The 21,762-nt window shown below is 35.5% G+C and overlaps 1 protein-coding gene across 16 annotated transcripts in view; it reads left to right on the forward strand.

The window, feature by feature from the left end:
• The window catches only part of PARD3 (par-3 family cell polarity regulator), a 450,732-nt gene that overhangs the window by 211,047 nt on the left and 217,923 nt on the right, over nucleotides 1-21,762 (forward strand). For all 16 annotated transcript variants that reach the window (XM_051609203.1, XM_051609204.1, XM_051609205.1 and 13 more), the window contains 2 exons: nucleotides 12,175-12,266; nucleotides 15,262-15,345. In XM_051609203.1, the coding sequence (XP_051465163.1) occupies nucleotides 12,175-12,266; nucleotides 15,262-15,345 (176 nt within the window). The remainder of the gene's footprint in view (nucleotides 1-12,174; nucleotides 12,267-15,261; nucleotides 15,346-21,762) is intronic.

Consider the following 21,762-nt stretch of genomic DNA (forward strand, 5'->3'; position numbering starts at 1 on the left):
TGCAGCTTTCAACAGCCCACATCTGTGGTTTGTGCTGCCCTTGCAGGATAATGATATGCCAGGCTGTGAGATGTTATTATGGGCAACATAATGGAAATACAATCGTTTGGAAATACTGCACTTCCATCGTGTGCTGAATTCAGTCCCTACTGCTTGGACTTGGGGTGACAAAGGAAGGGAAAGAATCAGAAAGTGAAATAAGGTCTCTATCTGAGAATAAGTTTTTAAAAAAATAGTTATATTGAGAAGCTTGTACCTTTTCTGGTGCAAAAAAGGGCACTAAATTAATTATTTTTTGAAATGCTTTCCTCTTTTGTATAACTTACCATTAATTTGCAGAGGGCTTCTGGAACTGTGGTTCTAGCACTTGTGTGATGTCCTACACTTTGTTCCTTGATCCGTTTTGGACGAGATCTTATTTGGTTTCCCTGGATAGCTTAATGAGGTGGTGGTGATGATGCAATTTGACTGTTGATCATGTTGCATCACATGTCACGTAAGAGTTTTGCATGAGAACGAGTGGCTTGCACATGTTGATGTGTGACCAAACTGGTCCTTTCTCCTCAGCCACCAGCTTCCAGGCTCCTGGGGTGCTGTCTGCTGCCTGGAATGGGGAGTAGTTTACTGTCTGTAATAACAAGTCTTGATTTTTTTTTGACATTTTCAAAAATTTGCATAGTGTCATTTTATCTTTAAAGTGTCATTTTACTGTCTGTCCTTTTCAGTTCACTTCAGGAATACATGCAAGCATTTTACATTTTTCTGAAAGTAGGGCTTTGGCTATCTAAGAAAGCACAACCAAAACTGAAAGCATCTAGGGCTGGAGATGAACTTCAAAAATATGGAAAGAAATCTTCTCTGCCTCAGTTTCCTCAGATAAAGATATAATTGGGAGGATAATTTATAATCTTCTTCCTGAGGATGCAGTGAAGCTAAATCCATTACTGTCCATGAAACACTTTTGCAATACTGTGCTGGAGGGCACTACAGAAGTACTGAGTACTATTTATTTTAAATGTGATTTAATGCTCTTGATTAAAAAATTAATAAAATTGTCATAGACCAGATTGTAACCCTGTAGGCACTTGGAATGGAGCATTCGTAAATGAAGCATTTATTGAGAAGTTTGAAATTGTTTTTCATGTTGACTTCAGCAAAACAAATTGAGCAAAGAACAATGAAAAATGCTATAGTATTTTCTGTTATTAAAATGGTGAATTTGTTTGGTGCCTAAGGTGAAATCCATGCTGTGCAAAAGACCAAAAAAAGAAAATGCTACAGCATAATAGAAACTCGATCGAAGCAATTTTAGTGGCATTTCTCAGTGAAGGATGAGGTGAAAAGCCAAAAGTGGAACACAACTGTGCAATTTGGCAAAAGAGGAGTTAAAGGTACAACTGCAAGATGGTAAAATCTCAGCACTCAAACTTTGCAGAGGACCCGAGAGCAGGCCCGGGTGCCTCTGCAGCAGGGCTTGGTGTACCCCACATTGCCATCATGGTGCTGGGGCTCCGCTGGAGATCTTCCTTCTCAGGGACTTGGGGTCAGGACCTTGCCTGAATTTGTTCCTTTGGGGGAGGAAGAACCCAAATGGGAAGAATTAACTTCAAGCTATGCAGGTTAGGAATCCTTTATCTCAAGTGTATTTGTCCTTCTAAGTGGTGTGGAACGTGAAAGGCCTTTACACCAGATACGTGGGTATTTTTTACTTCCCGCAGTGGAAATTTAAACAAAAATGTAATAAATCAAAGCTACACTTTAGCAAATCGTAGCAAATGAGAACCTAATATAATTACTGTCTAAATGAGAGGAAACCTGTGTACTTTTATTTAAGGAGGATGATAAAATAGTATAATTATGTTTTTCTATTTCTTTGGGCAAAATTATCAGTGATTTTTAGTAATAAAAAAGCCAAACCTTTGAAAGTTATATTTCCTAAATCAGGAAAAATAAAAAATTAAAGAATACATGCTAACTTTAAGCTTCCACCAATGCAGGGACTTTAAATGATTGGAAAACAGATACTTAAATTAAATTTTATAGAAGTCATGTCTTTACGAAGCTTCTGCTGTAATTTCTAAACAGTCCTGAGCCACGCAGAGAAAAATATATGGAATTGAATTTTCTTATGAAGATACCTGTGTAAGTAAAATGATGTTTTGTGTGACGGAGCGCAGAGTGCTATACTTTTAGCTTGCTTCTAAATTGACTGTTAGGTTCAGTACTCAAGGGGATTGAACTCTTCTGTACTTGGCTGAAGCTGGTGAAATCCTTGTGAGCTGATACAGATTTGCAAATCAAGCAACAAGGGACTATTTCAGATTAAAAAAAAAGAAAAAAAAAAGAAATGAATAAGGATGAAAGAGCTATGAGACCTGTTTGAAAATTGCCTAATGACAAATTCAAGTTGCTAAATAAGAAATGATTTTTGTATCTTAAAAAAAAAAATAAAATCTTCAGAAGGATGAAAATCACAGTCTTTGAAAAGGTGAGGGGAATAATAATATATTCAGGAGCATTATGAGGAAAATGTGATTTATGCAGAATTTTCTCCTTTCCTTTGTCTTGATACCAAGGGGAAACTATGTGACTCATCTATAATACATCTCTGCAGAAGTCTTTTCAGATCTCTGAAGTTATAGGTGGAGGCAGGTACATTTGGTTTTCTGCAGGGGAAAAAAAGCATGTGTTCCATTTCCATGTATCCATTGTCATTTCTTCAGCTTTTAAAAAACACATAGGACTTAATGTCTTCTTTTTTTTTTAATATTTATATACAGAATAAGCTTACTTGTTAGATTAAAGGAAAAAGTATTAAAAATTCTGTTGTTCTACATTACTTACAAGCAGGTGAACTCAGTGTGGATCTATTTATAGGAGAAATAATGGATGTGGCTAACTTGACCTACTTTAGACTACTCAACTGAAAAAAACAAACACACTGTAGTTGTACCAGTGCCATATAATTTATTTTTACTTACTTTAAGAACAAAATAATGTCTTTACTGTTCTGACCTTCTATATATATGTATTTAGAAGCACATATATAAACATATATATACACAAAGAGAGAGAAAGAGGAAGTATTCTTGGATGCCATAGTAACACTCCATGTTAGAAGTATATTGTGGGTATTTTTTTCCTTCCATAAACATCAACTTTTTAATATAAAATGAATGCTAGCTTTTTTGTTCTTTCCTGGTCCTGAAATCACAGATCTGTATAATGTGAAATTGTGGAGTAAGAACGCAAGCTCTTAAAGAAAACCAGACTTAGTTTTCTAAAAATCACTCCTGTTGTGAAATAATTCAAGTAAAGCACCTTCTGCCAATGCAGAGACATTTTTCTCTTTATATGTGGTATTATATGAGTTAACCAGAGGTGGTGGTGGTACATACAGATGCATATGCATGTATTGGTTAACATGATGAAAGGGAAAATAAATTACTTACAAAGTCGTTAACCAGAAGTATGTTTGTTACATGGCAAGTGCCACACTCCTGTTGACTCACCATGTGAGGATGTCTCTCTAGATGAGGTAATTCCTGCATTATTCCTGGTAAATGGGAAAAAAGCTTGCACAAAACCAAACCTGGCCTTTGAGCTAAACTTTCAAGGGGAATTTGGTTATATATTGACCTATAATTGCAGCCTTGTTTCAAACAAAGCTGATAACTATTTCCATTTAAAATATTTCACATGACTCAGACATCAAAGTATGACTCTGAATCTGTATTTAACATGAACCTAATATTTGTTTTACACTGACAGATCCTGGTGGTCTGTATGTTAGTCTGTGAATCATATGACAAGAGTATAAAATTTCAGAGATTTAAACATGGAAGTAGTCTGCAGATAAGCCTTATTTAAAACAAACAAAGAGCATAGACTTTTGCCTTTGTAAGAAATTCATTTTGGATCCTGAAGAAAACAAGAAAGCAGAATATAATTCGTAAGTTACACAAAATGTATCCATTTTATTTTTAAGGCAACGATCTATTTGAGGTAATGTGATATAATTGTGTATGAGTCTATGAGACAAGTACTTCTTTTTGTAATAGAGTGGACACATCTATAATTTGTTATTGATCAGCTCTTCAGAAACCTCTTTAGATGCATTGGTTAATACTGAAAATGTGGAAATTCATGCTTAATATATTTAATGTATTTAGCACATGAGAGGTTAGCACTTTCTTGTTGCATTGAATATTTTGGTTTATTTTCTATCAACACATTCCTTTTTAAAAACTTTTTAGTGGGCTCCCCCACAGGCAGCACTGTTAGTACTGGGATGCCCTGCCTGGTCATGCCAAACCTTTTCTGATTATTCCTGTGGACTGTGGTTGGTTTTGTTTATAGGTCGCTCTGTAAGTGAACTGTCTCACAAATTCATTAGGTGCCTTGCATCTCATAAAACGTTTAAAAAATAGGTTATGAACTGTGAGTGTTGCCAGGGGATAAAAAAAGGAAGAGAAGCCCATCTTCTATCTTTGGGCAAGGAGAGGCATTTTGTGGCTCAGTATCTCAAGCTACTACTGAGACAATTAAGATCCATTTTAATATTACTGCTTTTCAAAGTGTCATATCCAAGTTGTCAGAGGTTGCACAGAATTCACTGAAATGGTCTGGAGCAGGAGGCCCTCAGCCTAAGGAAAACAAGTGTACTTTTCACCTAAACAACAGGCTATGAAATATTATTGCAATACAGGTTGTGAAATGCTTGAAAATAAGCACTGCTTTAGACATTACTATGGTTTTCTTTCTCTCTTAGATCCCATTTTGTGCCATTTCCCTTGTGTGGGTTTGCCGAGTTTCTTAAGTATTAGCAATTCACTATTTATTTATTTATTTGTCCCCCCTCTGTTTTTTTCTGCTGGTAGGCACAGACCATTGGGCTACATTAATTAACAAGCATGTTCAATCAACAACAAAAACCCTCTTTGAATTGTAATGCATTTCGTGCTGTTTGTTGGCAAGCTACCACTGTAAGGTCACATCTGAGATTTTCTTTACTGTAAAGAAGCAGAACCAGCAAAATGTCTCACATTAAATCCACTAGCAGGGAAACCTTTTGTCTAACCTACTAAGGCTCTTAAAAGGCTCTCATACTTTTCAGTGCTGTCTGCAGTGCCTACTGTAAGAAAGAATTAACTGCAGCATCATCTAGTAAAAGGCTTTTTTAATGGGAGCTCTGTTAAATGCATGAGCAGGATTTGTGTTGTGCTCATGCCATTAGCTGGGCAAGCTGTGTGATGGAGGTGTGTGCCACCAAACTGGTACAGAATATATGGGTGTGGTTTCAGTCATATCATGTTATTCAGCCGATAAAGACTATGGACTTCAGCAAACCTCTGCACTAATGCATTTTAGAAAATAATTGAGATACTACAGAGGTTGTCCAGGTTTTATTATTATTGCAAGATTAGAAATACATGTTTTAAGGAGAGTCATTAGACATGAGAAAATGGTAGTTAAAACTGAATGCTGTGTCCTACAGGTTTGTCAGAGGAACATTGTATTCATTGGCTATCTGGTGTTCTGCTTTTTGGACAATAGGAAATCAAATACATCTGTCTTTAAATCTTTTAAAACAATTACTTTTGAGGCATTTCACAACAGAGATAGTGCCATCATGAAGCCAACCAGTTTTAAGGCTCGGATTGATCAGTTTATTAAATGGGAAATAAGAGATGATTGTGATGGCAGGGGATGAATTTGATATTCATCAGAGACCTGGGAAATCCCTTCAATTCTGTGCTCCTCTGTGTTCACTGATTTGACTGAGCAAGGCAAATTTCATTTTAAAGTAGTGAAGCATATAGCAATTGTATGAATATTGCCATTTTGAGTTGTGGGATAACCATCCTATACAAGGCTGTGAATAACAGGGATGACTGAGATGAAAGGAGGATACTAATTTTTATATATGTAAAAGGTTAAATTGGGTTTTTTGGTGAGTATTTTGGTTTAAGGGGATGATGATTTAATGGAGAATTTCTCTCACACTTCTCTTCCCCTGGATTACTGATAATAACAGTTGATCTAGTATAGGACTGATATGGATTACACAAAGCTCATACCTAATTCTTTGTGCATATATGTGTTTGTGTTCAAGAGGGAGAGCCCCCCCCCCCCCCCTTTTTTTTTAATTCAATAACTTTTTTTTTTTTTCCCTATGTGATCTTTATAACTACTCTTCAGATTTGATTGAAAATTGCCATTCTCTGGAGATTTGGCCAGTTAATCAAGAAGTGAGTACATTAGCACAACTCCTGATGCTGGTATATTTGTGCTAGTTAAGACACAGGAAATAGTTCCCTTAGGAGCAGTTTCCTATCAAGTCTGATTATACAGAGACAGAACCTACTTTATGTTGCAAGGACCAAACAAACATTTATAAAACACGGCTGCCAGGAGACTAATAGCAAATAAGGTCTCTTCTTCCATAATCATTATAGAGAATTGCAAGAGAATAAAAAGGGAAAGATGAAAGGAAGGGCATATTTTAATGACATAAGCATTATTTTTTTGTGTCCTGGCTGGGGAAAAAAAAAATACTGCTGTGCAGTCTTACAGAAGTTTATTTTTATTATTATTATTGTTAGTGTGTCCTTCTCTACTTTAAAATCTGGAGAACCTTTTGGAAGTTATATATTGCTCTTTACTGTTTGTATTCACAGTATTTTCACTCACTACACTAAAATTCAAAAAATTAAATGCTAGTAAACAAACAAGTGGGAATTCCCCTTCCAAATCATAGAAGCTGTTTATTGAAAGATTTTATTTGCAGAGGAGTGTATGTCTGATGTATTTATCATATGTTGCTCACACTGGTTGCTCTGCCTGTTTATCATGATGGTTACAATTGCTTGCCATTTCAAGACCCTGCTCTCTGTTGCTAATGCTAGTAGAAATACTGAAAGTAAAGTGCTGTATAATGAGAACATCCACCTTGTGCAAAATGACTTTGCTGCTCTTACTCTGCAGACTCTTAAAAACAGAAAACATTTAATTATGTTTTAAAAGACAGTTCCATTGTGTAGCTCTTGTGTCCTGGTGTCAGCCCATCTTTCTGCTGAGGCTCAATTTCTTGTTCAGTTAACAACTTCACAAGTCAAAAAAACCAAACCTGATTTGTGTACTATGCAAACAGATTTACTTCAGTTTACAACTAAATTTCCCAGAATTTCTCTTTTCCCTAAGCACGTTAAATCTTGGAGCAGCTGAGCATGCCTTCTGAGGTGAGGACCCCATGGTGCGATGCCATCTTTTCCTGCTGCAGGATCGGCTGGGTACCCAGCCTGGCCTGGCTTTGCATTATTCCCTTCCCAGCACGCAGATAAGGTGGAGGATTATGCTCTCTAAATTTAGTATAAGTTAACAGTCAGGGCGGGAATGCACAGGTTTGGGAGAAGGAGCCTGTAACTGGTGTTGGAGATGCAGGTAGAGGCACATGAAGAATGGCTGTAACAGCACAGTGGGTTGAGAAGGTACGTCTGTGGTGAAACTGTTGCATGGCTCCATACACACATGTATTGACATAAACTTTAAATACAGCTTCCCTTTCTTTAATGTTAATTTGGATTTATTCTGTGCACAGGATAATTACTATTTATGTAAGTGACCAGTCAGTTTTTTTCCCTTGAGTTGGTCAGTGCTGACCTTGCCCTGGAGTGCTCCAGTAATTTGAAAGCAGAGTTACTCTCTTTCACACAGCCTTTATCACTAAAATAACCAATGACTTTCTGGACAATAATACAATAACTACTATATCCTTCTGAATTGAAAAAGCCTAACAAGCCAAACCCAAATACTACATTTTCTAGGTATTGGTAGAATGGAGGTGTAGCTCTTGCATTTGAGAGATGTGATGAACTGTTTCTTAGAAGACAGATTTATACAGAATTCTTATATGCCTTCAGAACAAATTTCCCATTGTGTTGGCTGAAGAAGGCTGCAATTAGCACTAACTCAGACCAGGCACCTAGAAATTGTGACTGCATAAATGGAACATGTAGGAATTTAAGTGTCTGGACTATTCAGAGTCCCTGGCTGCCTCTGCAGGTGATTGTCTAGAAAAGAAGGGCATGTGAATAAGTTCTGCATGTTTTTGGCGAGTTCATTATAAATGTATTGAGCAGCAAAAATGAGTGGGAAAATGTTTCTTTGAAGATGAAGTAGTGACTGGTAGTAACTGTGGATTCATCAGAGGTAGAAGCTGATGTTTTGGTAATGAAAGATAAAATGTCTGGTAAGATAGGGAAGGCATGGCTCATTTTAAGCTTTGTAAATGAGACAAGGCAGTCTTCACTCAGAAATAATCTGAGAAAATGTAATTAAAGGGTGTGTTTGGGTTCATATATGTTGAATAATGTTCTGTTGGCAAGTACAATGGTAAGATTTCATAACTCGGAGGATTTTGTGATCTAAGGTGATACGGAATTTTTTTTTAAAAAAAATGAAAAATAAATTGGCAACTTTTCACATAGATTTTATTAATGCTGTGCAGGTCAACTGTGAAAAGAGCTTTTCTATAGGCAGAACTGCTAGGATGAATAGTGCATTCTGAACAGCTGATAATTTTATTACAGATGTTAGAACGATAATAAAAAAAGAGTGGTTGTTTGTTTTTTTTTCTTTTTTTGTGGTGTTTTTTGTTTTAAAATAATATTTGCAACAATCTGCTACTGTGTACCTGTGCACAAACTTGACTGTAGTAAGACAGGAATTTTGTATGGATCTATTTAAAAGTAAGAATAACTCTTTGAAATCCTAATTGTCTTAAATGAAGACGAATCTTACAAACTTTATTTTCTTTTGATGCCATTTTATTGTTTCATCTCTGTATATGTCACCTAAATGCATGACAGATGGCAGATGTGCTTTAGCCACATCCCTGTCTGATGGCACAGTGAGGCCCAGGTGAGAAGCCCTGGATGCATCATCTCAGCAGAAGGGTATGGGGGGAACTTTACACCAAACATATCCAAGTGTGGAGAAGTACACTGGAAGAAGTGCTTTAAATTTTTCCCTCTGCTATAAAAATCAAGTAATCTTTTAATTACTTAATTTACCTTTTGGAAAAAACCAAACATTCTATCTGTAGTGGCTGTACATTAAAAGCTGTTTCTTTTGATATAGCAGGAATCAGTGTTTTTAGAGGGAGAAAAGAAACCAAACAACTTTGGGAGTTTGCTTAAATCAGTTATTTCTGAGAAATGCCTGCAATAGTATCTGTCTGGCTTCTTGGGACACTTTCTTGGTTTTTTAAATGTCCTTTTCTTTGGTTTACCTCATGATAGCACATCCAGGTGGAATTTGCCTTTCAGAAGAAAACTGTTTTCCAAATAAAGAAATAATTGCTCAATGGAGAGATTTTCACAGCTAGTTACTTTTCTTAGTAAATCAGAATTTTAAGTCAAAAACCTCTGCAGGTGTCCAATTTTTCTCTTCATTCCCTTCAAAGTAAATAAAAATCTGTGTTATTTTGAGAAGAAAAGAGAGCCTGATTACTGTAACATTAAAGATTTTTAAAAGGATACATCATACATCTGTTGATTATGGCAGTAGTACTTTCGTTAGGGTTGTGATTCTTTCTCTAAGCATCTATTTACAGGCACATGCATGTTTTTGATACAGATCTGTCTGCTGTCCGGGAAAAGCCAGACAGAGGCGTGTGAGAGCTGCTGTTTCTTAATTGCTTGGATAACTGACAGTGAGTCTGGTTCCAAAACTTGCTGTGTTTATAATTCTCAATACAAAAGGCACAAAAAGTAGATATGATGGTGCCAGATAGCATCTGTTTTACAATGCTTTTGATTTGCAGTTTCTGATGTGTTATATCCTAATATTAAAATATATGGTAAATGCAGGAGGCAGGTGAGTTGGCTGCTGCTTTTGTCCTGGCTCAGGGTCAGGCAGAGGGATTCTCTGTCCCTTGGCAGAGCAAACCTCTGGACCATTAGGTGGGACAGAAAAAAAAGAAAATGGGATGTGCAACAAGTGGAAAGGCTTAAATATGAGCTGACATTAGGAGACTCTAGGAACAAGTGTAAAGATACAATCGGGGCTGGGTAGCGGTGGAAAGAAGGGTTTCCACAAGGATTTAGCTGGAGTTACATATGGTGGTCTGTATCTCTGGAGGACACACAAAGCGGGTCTGTTGAGAGCAAGTCTGAAGGACTGCTGCCAAGGCTGAGTGGGGCAAGGGGAGATCTATTTACAAAGAGACTTAATTCAAACTAATCAGGGGAAACAGTAATGGGGCTGAAGCATAGTGAAGTGTAGAACCCAAGTGGAACTAGATGAATGATGCTATCATGGTGCATATATAGATGTCTACTAAAATGACACAGCACAGAGCTAGGCATTTTTTATTAGCAGGGGCATATCTACTGATGGGAAGACAGTGTTTCAGTCCCTTCTTACATGTCTGTATACTTACTGTATATTTGCTTAAAAAGACCATGCATGGAAAATTGCCAAAACCACTGTATTAACAAAATAACATTCATTTGTGATGACCTTTTAACATGCTAAGATTCAAAATTGTGTTTCATCAGGAGTTCTGATTTTAGACTTGCAGCTTCAGCGCTGTATAAATATGTAGCTTTTACAATCACCAGTGCCTGTAACTTCAAAACAAGAAACCCATGGCAACAATGATCTGTAATGTGCTATATGAAACAGTGGAATGCTTCTTTTTAATGTGAAAAAACTCCCAAGTTTCCTGTCTTTCCTATATGTATCTTTTTGCATATAGCTTTAGAATTGTCATGGAGATTGGAAGATTTATTTATTTTAAACCCTTGTTCAGTTGCACATATAGAACCTAATCTGAAATCAGTAACTACAGAAATGTAAACACTAACTTGTGTAATATTTATGAGTTATATAGATTATCCTTTATATTTGATTTATAAGCAACTTTTATTATATGGAAAATATTTTATTTTGAGTTCTTGTTTCCATTAATAATGCAGTTCTGGCTGGGTTCAAGATGCTGGTTAACCTTTGAAATGTATTACTTGCCTAGTGCTTAACAGAGATAGATGGTGAAGAAGTGCATATTAAAGCCCCTCAGAACACAGGATCATCAATTTTCAAGTAGCAGGACTTCATGCACTGCTCTGCTATCCAGGATGCACAAGGCATATCTACAGCCTGTGGAAGCTTGATGCATCCAGCTTGCTGCTTTTGCAGATTCTTGTTGGAAATGTCAACTGGACATTACCAACTGCCTCTGCCTGCCTTTAATATCTCTTCAACAATTTGATATATTGTCTGACTCTGCTAAACTCATAACCAATCACTTATTATTTTACTGACTTGATGGCTGTAGCTTTAGAAGTCTGCATTTGAAACCTACTGTTCACACTTTATAATATTTTCTGTTTGGTCACATGGTTAATTGAAAGTGTAAGCTTCAAATGAGTAACATAGTTAAAAGAATGGTTTTAGATCTTCTTGCTGGTAGTTCTTGAATTACCTTGATCTAAATTTGAAAGTACAGCATGCACAACTTTGACATTAAGTTTGTACATTTAGGGAATAATGTATGTACTTTTTGGAAAGTCAAATTAAAAATAAAATAAAATGGTTAGCATTAGATCCTCAAGTAACCCCTTGATGTCAGCCTTTTCTGGCATGCTATTAATAAAAGCCTGTGATAAAATGTTTAAAGAAGTCTTGATACTTTATGGAATTATACAAGCACCATTTTCTTATACTGTTTTAAACTATTTGCAGATGAGCCTGGCAAGCTGTCTTGTGTCTTCAGCAGAGTCCCTAATAACCTGCCTGGAGAGAGCTTGTTAGTAGTTTGCCCAAACACTGCTGACCATGAGCTCGTTTTGTGTGTTTACTTGGTTACCTTTTAACAAAACGCTCACTGTGGTAGCTTCTGTAGCATTGCTCTTACAACTGTAGTAAAATTAAGATACTGAACTGAAAAAAATATAAAAATCACTAGAAAAAAAGCATGAAGTGGAAATAAAAACAATTTACAACAGTCACAGATAACAACAGAAAAGATTTTTGTAGTTTTGGAAGCACACATTTGCACATCACATGTGGTTACGCCAACAATCTGACAATGGTAATATGGCATTATTAAAATGAATTAACCTAATAAACCTAGCTTTAAGTTATTATTTACTTTTTTTTAATATCTAGGATGAAGAGCGGACGGAGGAGGACAACAGCAGAGTTGAGCCTGTTGGACATGCAGACACTGGTTTGGAGAACGCTTCCAATTTTTCTCTGGAGTAAGTTACTGGCAGAACACGTTTTAATGATGAGTCTTGAGACTGCACATAAACTAGCAAAAAACTCAGAATAGCATGAGTGATACTGCTCGTGAGAAAGTGAGGTTGTGTGTCATTTTGGTTTAAAACAATTTGCTTCCTGGACCTATTTAAAGCAGATTTTAAATAGTTTTAAAAGCCTGTGTTAAAAGTGAGCTTTGGAAACCTGATATTTCTAAGTGCTGATGCTACAGTAGATTTTCTGCCTCAAAGAAGATGCTTATTTGATGGAACTCTGAAAACTTGACAGAAGGAATAGGGTCAGTGCTAGAAAAAAAAATTACTAGTCAAGAATTTCAAAGGGGGAAATCTTAATCCCTGTCACCAGTTCAGAGTCTACTGGGAAGATGTACGTGGGGGTCACATAAGTTCTGTGGTCAAAAGCCTCATACTTCGTGAATGGATAAAAACTGATGTCATTTTGAGACTCAAAAGCTCATCCAAATTTTAAAAACATCAGTAAAAGTTATTTCATGTCATCATGAGATACAGCAAGCCTGACCTTTTGCATTTCACTGCAAAGAGCTGATCCATGCCTCACTACAGAATTAATGAGAATATATACCTTCTACTCTTAAATGCAACCTTTTAAATTGATTAAATTTAAATAAAAATAAATCATGGGTCTTCTCTTGTTTTTGAAGCAAATTATGAATTAGGTGTAGAGGGTTTAAATGTTAGATAAAGACCATGGTGGTATCTATTAGGCAATACATGCAGAATTTCATTCCTTTCCAGTTACAAAACCTGTTACATTGTAACTTCCAAATGCTGTTTGCTAAACAATGTTTGCAGCACTTCTGTCAAATTTAATGCTTCTTTGTGTTGCTTTTTAAGTAAGTTATTGCCTTTTCATCATATGCTACTTCATTCTTTTCTGTTTAGGTATCACACTTATGTATGTTTGTTTGAAGTAGTTGGCCCAAACTTCTGAGAAATCAGGAAGCAAAACTGAAGCAATCTCTCTTAGGAATGAATCGTTTCCTTTTGTTTTGCCTTTGACTGGGTTTAACATTTGAATTTGAGTGGATGTTTTTTTAAGAAAGATTTTAAGAAAAATGAGTGCCTAGACCTCAAATGTGTATTTTTGGAAAAAAGGAAGATTACTGACTCCATCGGTAGAAGAAGTTAAACAGTGTAGGCTGGATATGAAAACTGGCTTTCTTTTTAATTTCAGCTGTGACACTTATGACAGTTCCAGTTGAATAAGACTAGTTTTCAGTTATTCTCTTCCTCAGCCCTCAGTTGTCTTTTAAGCTAATGGGAAAGTCAGAAAAAAAGTTGATCATAGGGAGCCACAGGGATACCAATAACAAAAGATATCTTTTAGAGCACGTTTAGGGGGTGGAAAGCATTGCCTGATTTCTGTGACCTGCTTTGCACACTGGTTAATGAAATCTTAGCCTTAATGTACAGTGAGGATGAAATGAAGTTAGCCTGTACAGCAGCTGGGATAGGGAACCTTACCAAATGCTGTAACACTGTCAGTCTTAAAGCACTCATCCAGGTCTGAAGAATAACACACTTTTGGCTGAGGTTCCTCAGCTCTCCTGCTGTTGCAATGCTTTCTTGAGCTCAACAGCCACAACAGTGATAGAGACTTTCCATTTGTGTTATTTAAAAAACAAGTTAAAAAGGCAGACAAAAATTGAGGCATACAACAAATGTGAAGGCTACCTTGAAGTATATGAAAAAAATAATGTGGAAGAAATATGAACACAACTGTAATGCAGAATTTTTGTTGACTTCCTAACAATATGTGGTCTGGTTATTCTCAGACTCCAGATTAAGTGCTGCAAGTTTTTGTGATGGGTCACAATATGATCAAAAGCTTATTGAAAGAGGTAGAAAGTCTTTTACTGCTGTCACAGGGCATTGGTCTTGCTCTTTCCTCCATTTCTAGATTAAATTTGATTTGTACCCTTATGAGAAACAAGCTTCTCAAAGGTCTGTGTATATATATGTAGTGCCAGGAAATACGGAGAAAGTATGTAATGCTAGAGAGAGGCACAAGCCGCAAATTTAGATTGTGGCTTTTGTTCAGATCTCTCACTTCCAGATTTACTGAGAGGTTTGGCCTTCGGTGTATTATTTTCTCATTTGGTTATAATTCTTTATGATTTATGGGCCATATTCCACCTTTCCAGATGTGGACATGTTTCAAAGGCACCAGTAGATTCGATCCAAATCTACTTTTAGAATTTTTTCATGTCTCTTTCTGAACCTGTGCTTCCCTCTTTTCTTTACCCCTCTCTACAGCAAAAAGTATAGTTGAAAACTAGATCCATAGTTGCTTCAGGTGGACTTCTCATTGGTTTTGAATGTTATAATTAAATCTTACCTCAGAAACATACCCTGGTAAGGAGATACAGATATAGCAATCTTCCAGTAAAAGAAACGGAATTTTATGAAAACCAAATTAATGAGTTTTAAAACTAGAATAATTTAACCAATTAAAAATCTATTAATTCTTATTTGATTAAGGTGTAGTTATTCGAAAGCTAATGTTAAGGCTCAGAGTGGGCTCTCTCTAAGATAAAGAAAAGATAAAGCATGCTAGTGCTATGATCAGCTTTAATCTTCTGCGGAAGAATTGCCTGTGGTATTTAAAGTATTTCTGCTCAATGGTCCAAACAGTTGACTTAAAATGTAGCTTTAGAATAAGGAAGAAATCCAACAATATGCATGCAATGGTGATGATACCTATTTTTATATAGCAAACTAGGTGTACAAAAAAAACCATTTCATTTTTGTTTTATTAATTGAACTATTTTTGATGATTGATTTTCTTTCATGCCATCAGATTAATCTTCAGGTACGTAACATTCCACAATGCTTTCATCACCATGATTTGATTTCTGGAATAGTATTATTTTTTTCTGTATATGTTTGTGTGGGTTTTTTTGGTTCCTTCACAGTACATGTTCATATTCCCTCATTCATCATTGTCTCACAGTGATATGGTAAAGCTCGTGGAAGTCTCCAATGACGGCGGGCCTTTGGGAATCCATGTAGTGCCTTTCAGTGCCCGAGGTGGAAGGTAACGTATCGTATCGTGTAGGCCTTTAATTGAATTGTAACTTCCCTTGTTTTATCTTAGTTGTGTTATTTGTATTTGCCTTCTGTAAAATATTGAATGTTTTTCAAAAGGCAGTCTCACTTATTAAGAAAGGAAGAAATGCAGGTTTACTGACTCTTTACTTGGAATGGACTCCAGAATGGAAACACTGCTTAAAAGGAGTTAAAATGATGGCGTTTTAATAGAGGTTCTTTTGTAGTCTCATGGGAAATTAGAGTATAAAGATGTTTCCCTTTGGAATCTTAAAAAATATAATCTGCTGCTTTAATTCAGGTAGATATTTATTCAACATTTCCTTGCTGACTGTTTAGAGCCACACATTCCTAAAGAACAGCAGGAGACTAAACCAGAGGCATCCTACGCCTGTGCCCGATAAGAGTGGAAGAGAAAACAAGCATTACACTCTCAGTATTTAGTGTTGTCCCATCTGTTGGGGTTAAAATCAAGTAGCAAAACCAGTTGAAACATTCTGGTTTTGGGAAAGGTGGGCCCATTTTATTGTATGACAGGCTGGAACTCCTGAAGTTGGTTTGTTTAGAGAAAAAAGTGTAAAGTAAGTCCTTTAAATTAAAAAATGTAATGTGGAGGGTTATATTAGTAAACAGAATGCATCACTTCTAATGCTTACTCTGCTAAAGTAGAAATTTAACATTTAGGGTCATAAACATGGTCTCAGAAAAAGAGCTTAACTTTTGTGGTGGTAATTGGTGGTGTATTTGAAGCTAATAAGTATGTTGAGAAATGATAGTTCTTCAGGAATATATACACATTTTATTTTGGTGATGTGTATTCTAAGTATACACTGTATTTTCTCTCTTTAAGGAAAAGGAGTACAGATACATATTTTAAAAAGTAATCTGTGATTACACATGGAGGGGTGTTGTGGTCTCACATGTCTGTTGACTGAGCAGCAATTTCAGTTTAGTAATTGAGAGTGAAACTAACTTGCTATACATATACTTGTATCTCAAATATTAATATCCTCTTTTCAAAAATATTAATGTCCTCTTTTGAAAAATGATAAATGTATTTTTCCTTCTAAACCAAATTATCTTCAGAGGATTTAAATACAGTTGAGGAGCTTTATTTGCAGTTGTCACTTTAAATCAAATATTTTCATAGCCATATTGACATGTATTATGAGAAAATGTTTGGGTTTTTGGGTTTTTTTTGTTTTTAATTTAAGGATACTTTTTTCTGAGGGTTATAGTATTAAGCAAAACTTCCATAAAGAGGTAAATTCTTCTCTCCATAATCTGAAATTTACTACATTCAGTATAGGAATGGAAAGGGTGTGAGTTAATGGTATGTCAAACATAAGCTAAGAGGTGAATCTCATGAAGTTGAAACTGGTTCAAATGTTCACAGTTATCTGGGATTTAGACAGTGTGAAGGCCAAGAAAAAGACCCATTTAAGAATGTTGGCTGCCTACTACATACTTGTTTAATAAAATGGATGTTAGAAATATATATTTTGACATTTTGAATAAGAATTTCAACTTAAGTAAAATTCACTTCCAGGATGTTAATGTGGTTGTCAAGTCTGAGGCGAAGCTTAAACTGTTTATATATAATGAGAGCATGTAAAATGAAACAGCCATAAACACGGAAATAAAATATCTCACTTTTTTTAAGGCTGCTAGCTATGCCAAGATATGTGAAGGACTTTAAACTCTTTTTCTTTGTCCTGAGTTTGGGATTACATGATAGAGGAAAGCCAGTATTAAATATAGATGTTTAGAATCAGGACATACCTGAACATCAAATTTTGTTGCAAGATAAATATTTCTTATATTAAAGTATCACAATACTAGAATTACCCTCATTGAAAAATGAATGGTATGTGCAATTGCTGTCTGATATTTTTCAAGCCCCTTTTAAACAATCTGCTGGAAAGAGTAGATACTTGGGTCAATGTCTTGAAAGTGTGGAGGAGCAACATTGGAGAGGACCTCAGATATTTCCAAAATATTTTTCCCATGCTCTCCCATTGTGGAATACAAATAGAGTGGATGATGATGATGATGATGATAATTATTTAGTTGTTTTTGTGTTTTGTTTTGTTTTTCTCCTGGTTCCCCAGATCTTTTGAGCAGATTTAAGATACACTTGGTGTGTTCCTTTTGATAGTTCAGAGGGATAGCAGATGCTTGGCAGGGATCCTCTTCTGCCTACTTGTTTCTCACTCTAGCACATGGCTGCTCTTTGTTTCTTCTCTGGCTGCAAAGCAGAATGATCCATGCTACAGGGAACTAACTAACTTGAGCAAGGGGTCTGCTTAGCAGAAACCTAAAAATACAAAATCAAACACAGGACTCAATAAAGACTTTGAGGCATGTCCAAAAATAAAAGATCAGATGTATCATATAGCTTAGTCCATTTGTCCACTGTTGTTTTATACTTGCTTAGTGTTCAATTCCAGTTATGTTGTGTTATCAATTATTTTTCTTTTGGTTCCTTTCATTTCTTTTAAAAAATGTTATTCAATAGACAATGGTTATTAAATAATTAATTTTAAAAAGTGAAAAATGGTAAAAACACTCTCATGTAATACTCTCCTTTTTCTCCTATGCAATAAGCAGGGGCCTTTTACCCCACCAAAAAAAACAAAAAACAAAAAAACAAACCCAACCAACCAACAAACAGACATCCTAAACCTCTAAAAAGTTATATGTTGTAACTATGGCCTTTATTTATATTGAGGAAATATTTGACTTTTTCATGGTCTTTTGAGGGTTTGGAGTAACAATCTGTCTTCAATATTGGCTTTTGATCTTTAACAAAATCTGTAAAGATCTCTGCCTTGTCTATATAGATGCTACTAATTATTTCTGTTCCTAATAAAACTGAGACTTCTAAAAATGAAAATGATATAAATGTCTCCATAATTCTCTGGGAAAAGTACTACTGGTTTATACAGATGTGGTCAAACTTTCTTCTATGAACACATTTCTTCTGTTTACCTCTAGAAGTTTATCCGTCCTTTATTGGCCTTTTTGATCATATGCTTTGGATAACAGAGTTTGTTCACTTTATCAAAAGAGAGGAGGGGTATATCTATTTATCACCTTATGGTTGTGAAGTTTTCCAAGGTAAAAATTTTCTTTGCAAAACCTGCTTGCACATTTTTGCGTTGGCATAGATGCAGTGCTAAGCAGAATAGGGGGCATGAAAATGAAAGCAGAAAAAAACAGAATGGAAAGTAAACAGGCAAGTGTTTAAGTAAGAGTAGAAAAAAGAGGAAATTAATGCAAGGAAAGCATAAATGGAACACAGATTCTAAATCTGTGCAAAATTGCCATTAGCACCTATCCTTCCTCCTTCTTAGGTGTTCAGAGAGGAGAGCAAGTGCTCAGTTCCCTAAGAATAGCATTTGAGCAATGCTGGCTGATATGGGTTGTTATGTTGATGCATAAATGGGGTTACATTGAGTTCTCCTCTGCAAGCTTGGTAGTAATTACAGTATAATTTACTGTTATATGGCCTCTTCTGCTTCTAACAGTCTTTGAAATCTTCTCAAGCCCTATACCCTGGCTGCTTTTCCAAAATCCTGCTATTTCTGTCATTTGGAAGGAGATTCAACTGAGACAAGGAATATATGAGATAACATTAGAAATCTCTGTGAGTAATGATACGAAGTTATAGTCCCATAGTCCCAAGACTAATGTGAAGTCTACTTTGTGAAACAGAACAGAAAAGGATTTGGTTATTCATCTGAAAACCCCATAAAGAATATCCATTGATAAGTACCAAGCACATTACTTTGATGCAGAGCATTAAGTAGGGCTCTGCCAGCTGTTCTTCCCATTGAAGCATGTGGCAAAATCCAAGATAAAACTGTGCAGCTAAAATCTGGCGGATAAAAATACCTAATCCAAGTTTTCATGTTATATATCCTAATTGTCATAAAATATTAAGGAAGTATCAAAAGAATGGGAAAGATAAGAGACTGATCTTTATTACTTTTTATCACTTTAAATGACATATGTAACAGACTTTATTAATGAAAATGAAAAACATCAAACGAGCGTAGGCATTGTTGTATACACAGTCCCTGTACTAGAAAATTGTTTATGTTTTTTAGTTCAGTAGTTTTGGGGTTTTTTTTGCCTCTAGTGGAAGTGACCTTCATTTTCTAGAGGTTACAAATCACTTCATATTTCCCTGTGAAAGTTTTAGTCTTTTACTCAAGGTACAAAGAAAACTAAAGTAATATCTAATGGCCATTGTCTATGAGAGTCCTTAATACTGCCTTCAAGGTGCCTCTCTAACAATTGTGTTCTTTTTTATCATCTAGGAGGTGTGTGTTATCTGCATCTCCATTTATTCCTCCTCTGCTCTTCAACCTTTTAGGTCCCAAAGGTAGCCATGGTTCTTAAAAACATATGCATTAGGGAAAGATTCCCTGTGGTGTGAATCTCATCTGTCTGATCTCTGCCTTTAAAAAATTATATAAACTTAATTTGAAGTATTATTCAAGCTAACAAGCTAAGGAGTAACTACCAAAGATTGGAAACTGGTTATGGACTTTAGGCATAAAAGCTGATAAAGTTATTTTAATGCCTCTGCAACGGTGCCATGACGTCAATATTGTGCAAAGGAGTTTATGTCCAATTTAGCATTGATCAGCCACCACAATTTAACTTGAACAAATAAGCTGGTTTGCCTACTCTGACCTTCAAATGTCAGGAAATTTATAATGTGTTTATGTTCCTGTAAAACTTCTCAGGGATCTCTCATTGTGTGAAACTGCTACACATCGGCTTTTCAATCAATCCTTTTTGTCTCTAAATTTGTTTTTGCCTTTTCATGTTAGTGACTTTACATACACATCTAAATCAGTTATTTTCTGTTCTGTCTGATTTTATTATATTCCAGTTAGCATGCAGGTAATAGGTAAATAACTTCAGTGTGTACATACAACGGGCGGTGATGGCCAAATCATATTCTAGAAGCTCAATGTAATTTTTTTATTACTCTCATAGTATTTACAATGTCAGTTTTTATTAAGACAAATGTTCATCATTTCTGTACAGCTGGATGGCACGTGGGGAGTTCACAATTTCAAAGAACTACCCAGACTAAGACAATTTAGATGTCAATAAAACATTCACTGCTTATTTCCAGTTTCATCATTTGTCGTAATTTATACTGATAACTGAAATGTTAACACACGTAGCTGAGTTTATTTGAATTCTATAATTAGAGTAATGAACCTTGTGGAAATACAGTGGTACAAATGCTAATATAATCTAAGTTGTTTACATTCCTAATTAAGTATTTAAAACAAATACAAAGATTGAGGTCTGTCCTTTGATACTGTTTCCCTTCTGTCCGCATGTCAGCTAACATTAGTCTAAAGCAGTGCAGGTACCAAATTTCCATGTATAATTATTATTTCAGCAGAGTTGTGGAGTGGCAGAGTGTTTTGCAGATGTTCATACAAAATTTCATCTCATTCTTGAAGAAGTTATGGCTTTAAACATTTATAACAGGAGAATTTGTGTTAGAAAACATGTTGACTTACTTTGACTGGACAAGATTAAGGAAATTCAAATGCAGCCATATATTTGTATGCTACATGGTTGTGTTTAAACATATATATACTGACTTCTGTATTTCGTATTAGATTAGTTTACAGGCTTTCAAAATTTGTTTTCCTAATATAGGAAACGTAATCTTGAAAATGTAGAGCTACATCTTCACTTATCAGGATTAATGGGGGTGGCACATGGCAGGGAAAAAATATCCAATTTGGTTTTAGTTTATTGCAAATTTGCAATATCAGGTCTACTCTGTTTATCTCCAGTTACTGCAACAGCAAACATGGATTCCCATAATGCTCTTTTTAGAGTCAGTATTCTTATATCTAACCATAATATGCTGAAGAAATACTGTAGGATATAGATAGGCATTTGTTACTAACATTTTCAGGAATATACAGTTTCTGCAAGTTCTAGTAGAGTTTACTCTGCTATGCAGAACTACATTCAGGAATATTTTTCTGGAACTATGTCTAAAGGGATCTTTTTCTCCATGTGTTTATATATATAATAAATAAATTAATTAAAAGACACTGAGAGATCTTGGTTTCAAATTTGACTCAGACTGTTCATCCAGCCTTGAATCTGTTCTCAGTGACTTTAGCTTTATGTGCCTTGGTTAACCTAGCTCTAACATTTGTTAAAAAACAAAATCCTCATGAGCACCATATGTTGTTTCTGAGATGAGCAATCTTGCATTAGTAGAACTTCTAGCCATTTTTTAAAATAAGATTATTTGCAATTTTGACTGGTAGTTTTTTACGTGTAAGATTTTACTGTTGGTTAGTATTAGTACTATTTTTACTAGATTTGAAAGCTTAGGTGAAATAAATTT

This window comes from Apus apus, chromosome 2, assembly GCF_020740795.1.
Source record: "Apus apus isolate bApuApu2 chromosome 2, bApuApu2.pri.cur, whole genome shotgun sequence".
Classification (NCBI taxonomy): Eukaryota; Metazoa; Chordata; class Aves; order Apodiformes; family Apodidae; genus Apus; species Apus apus.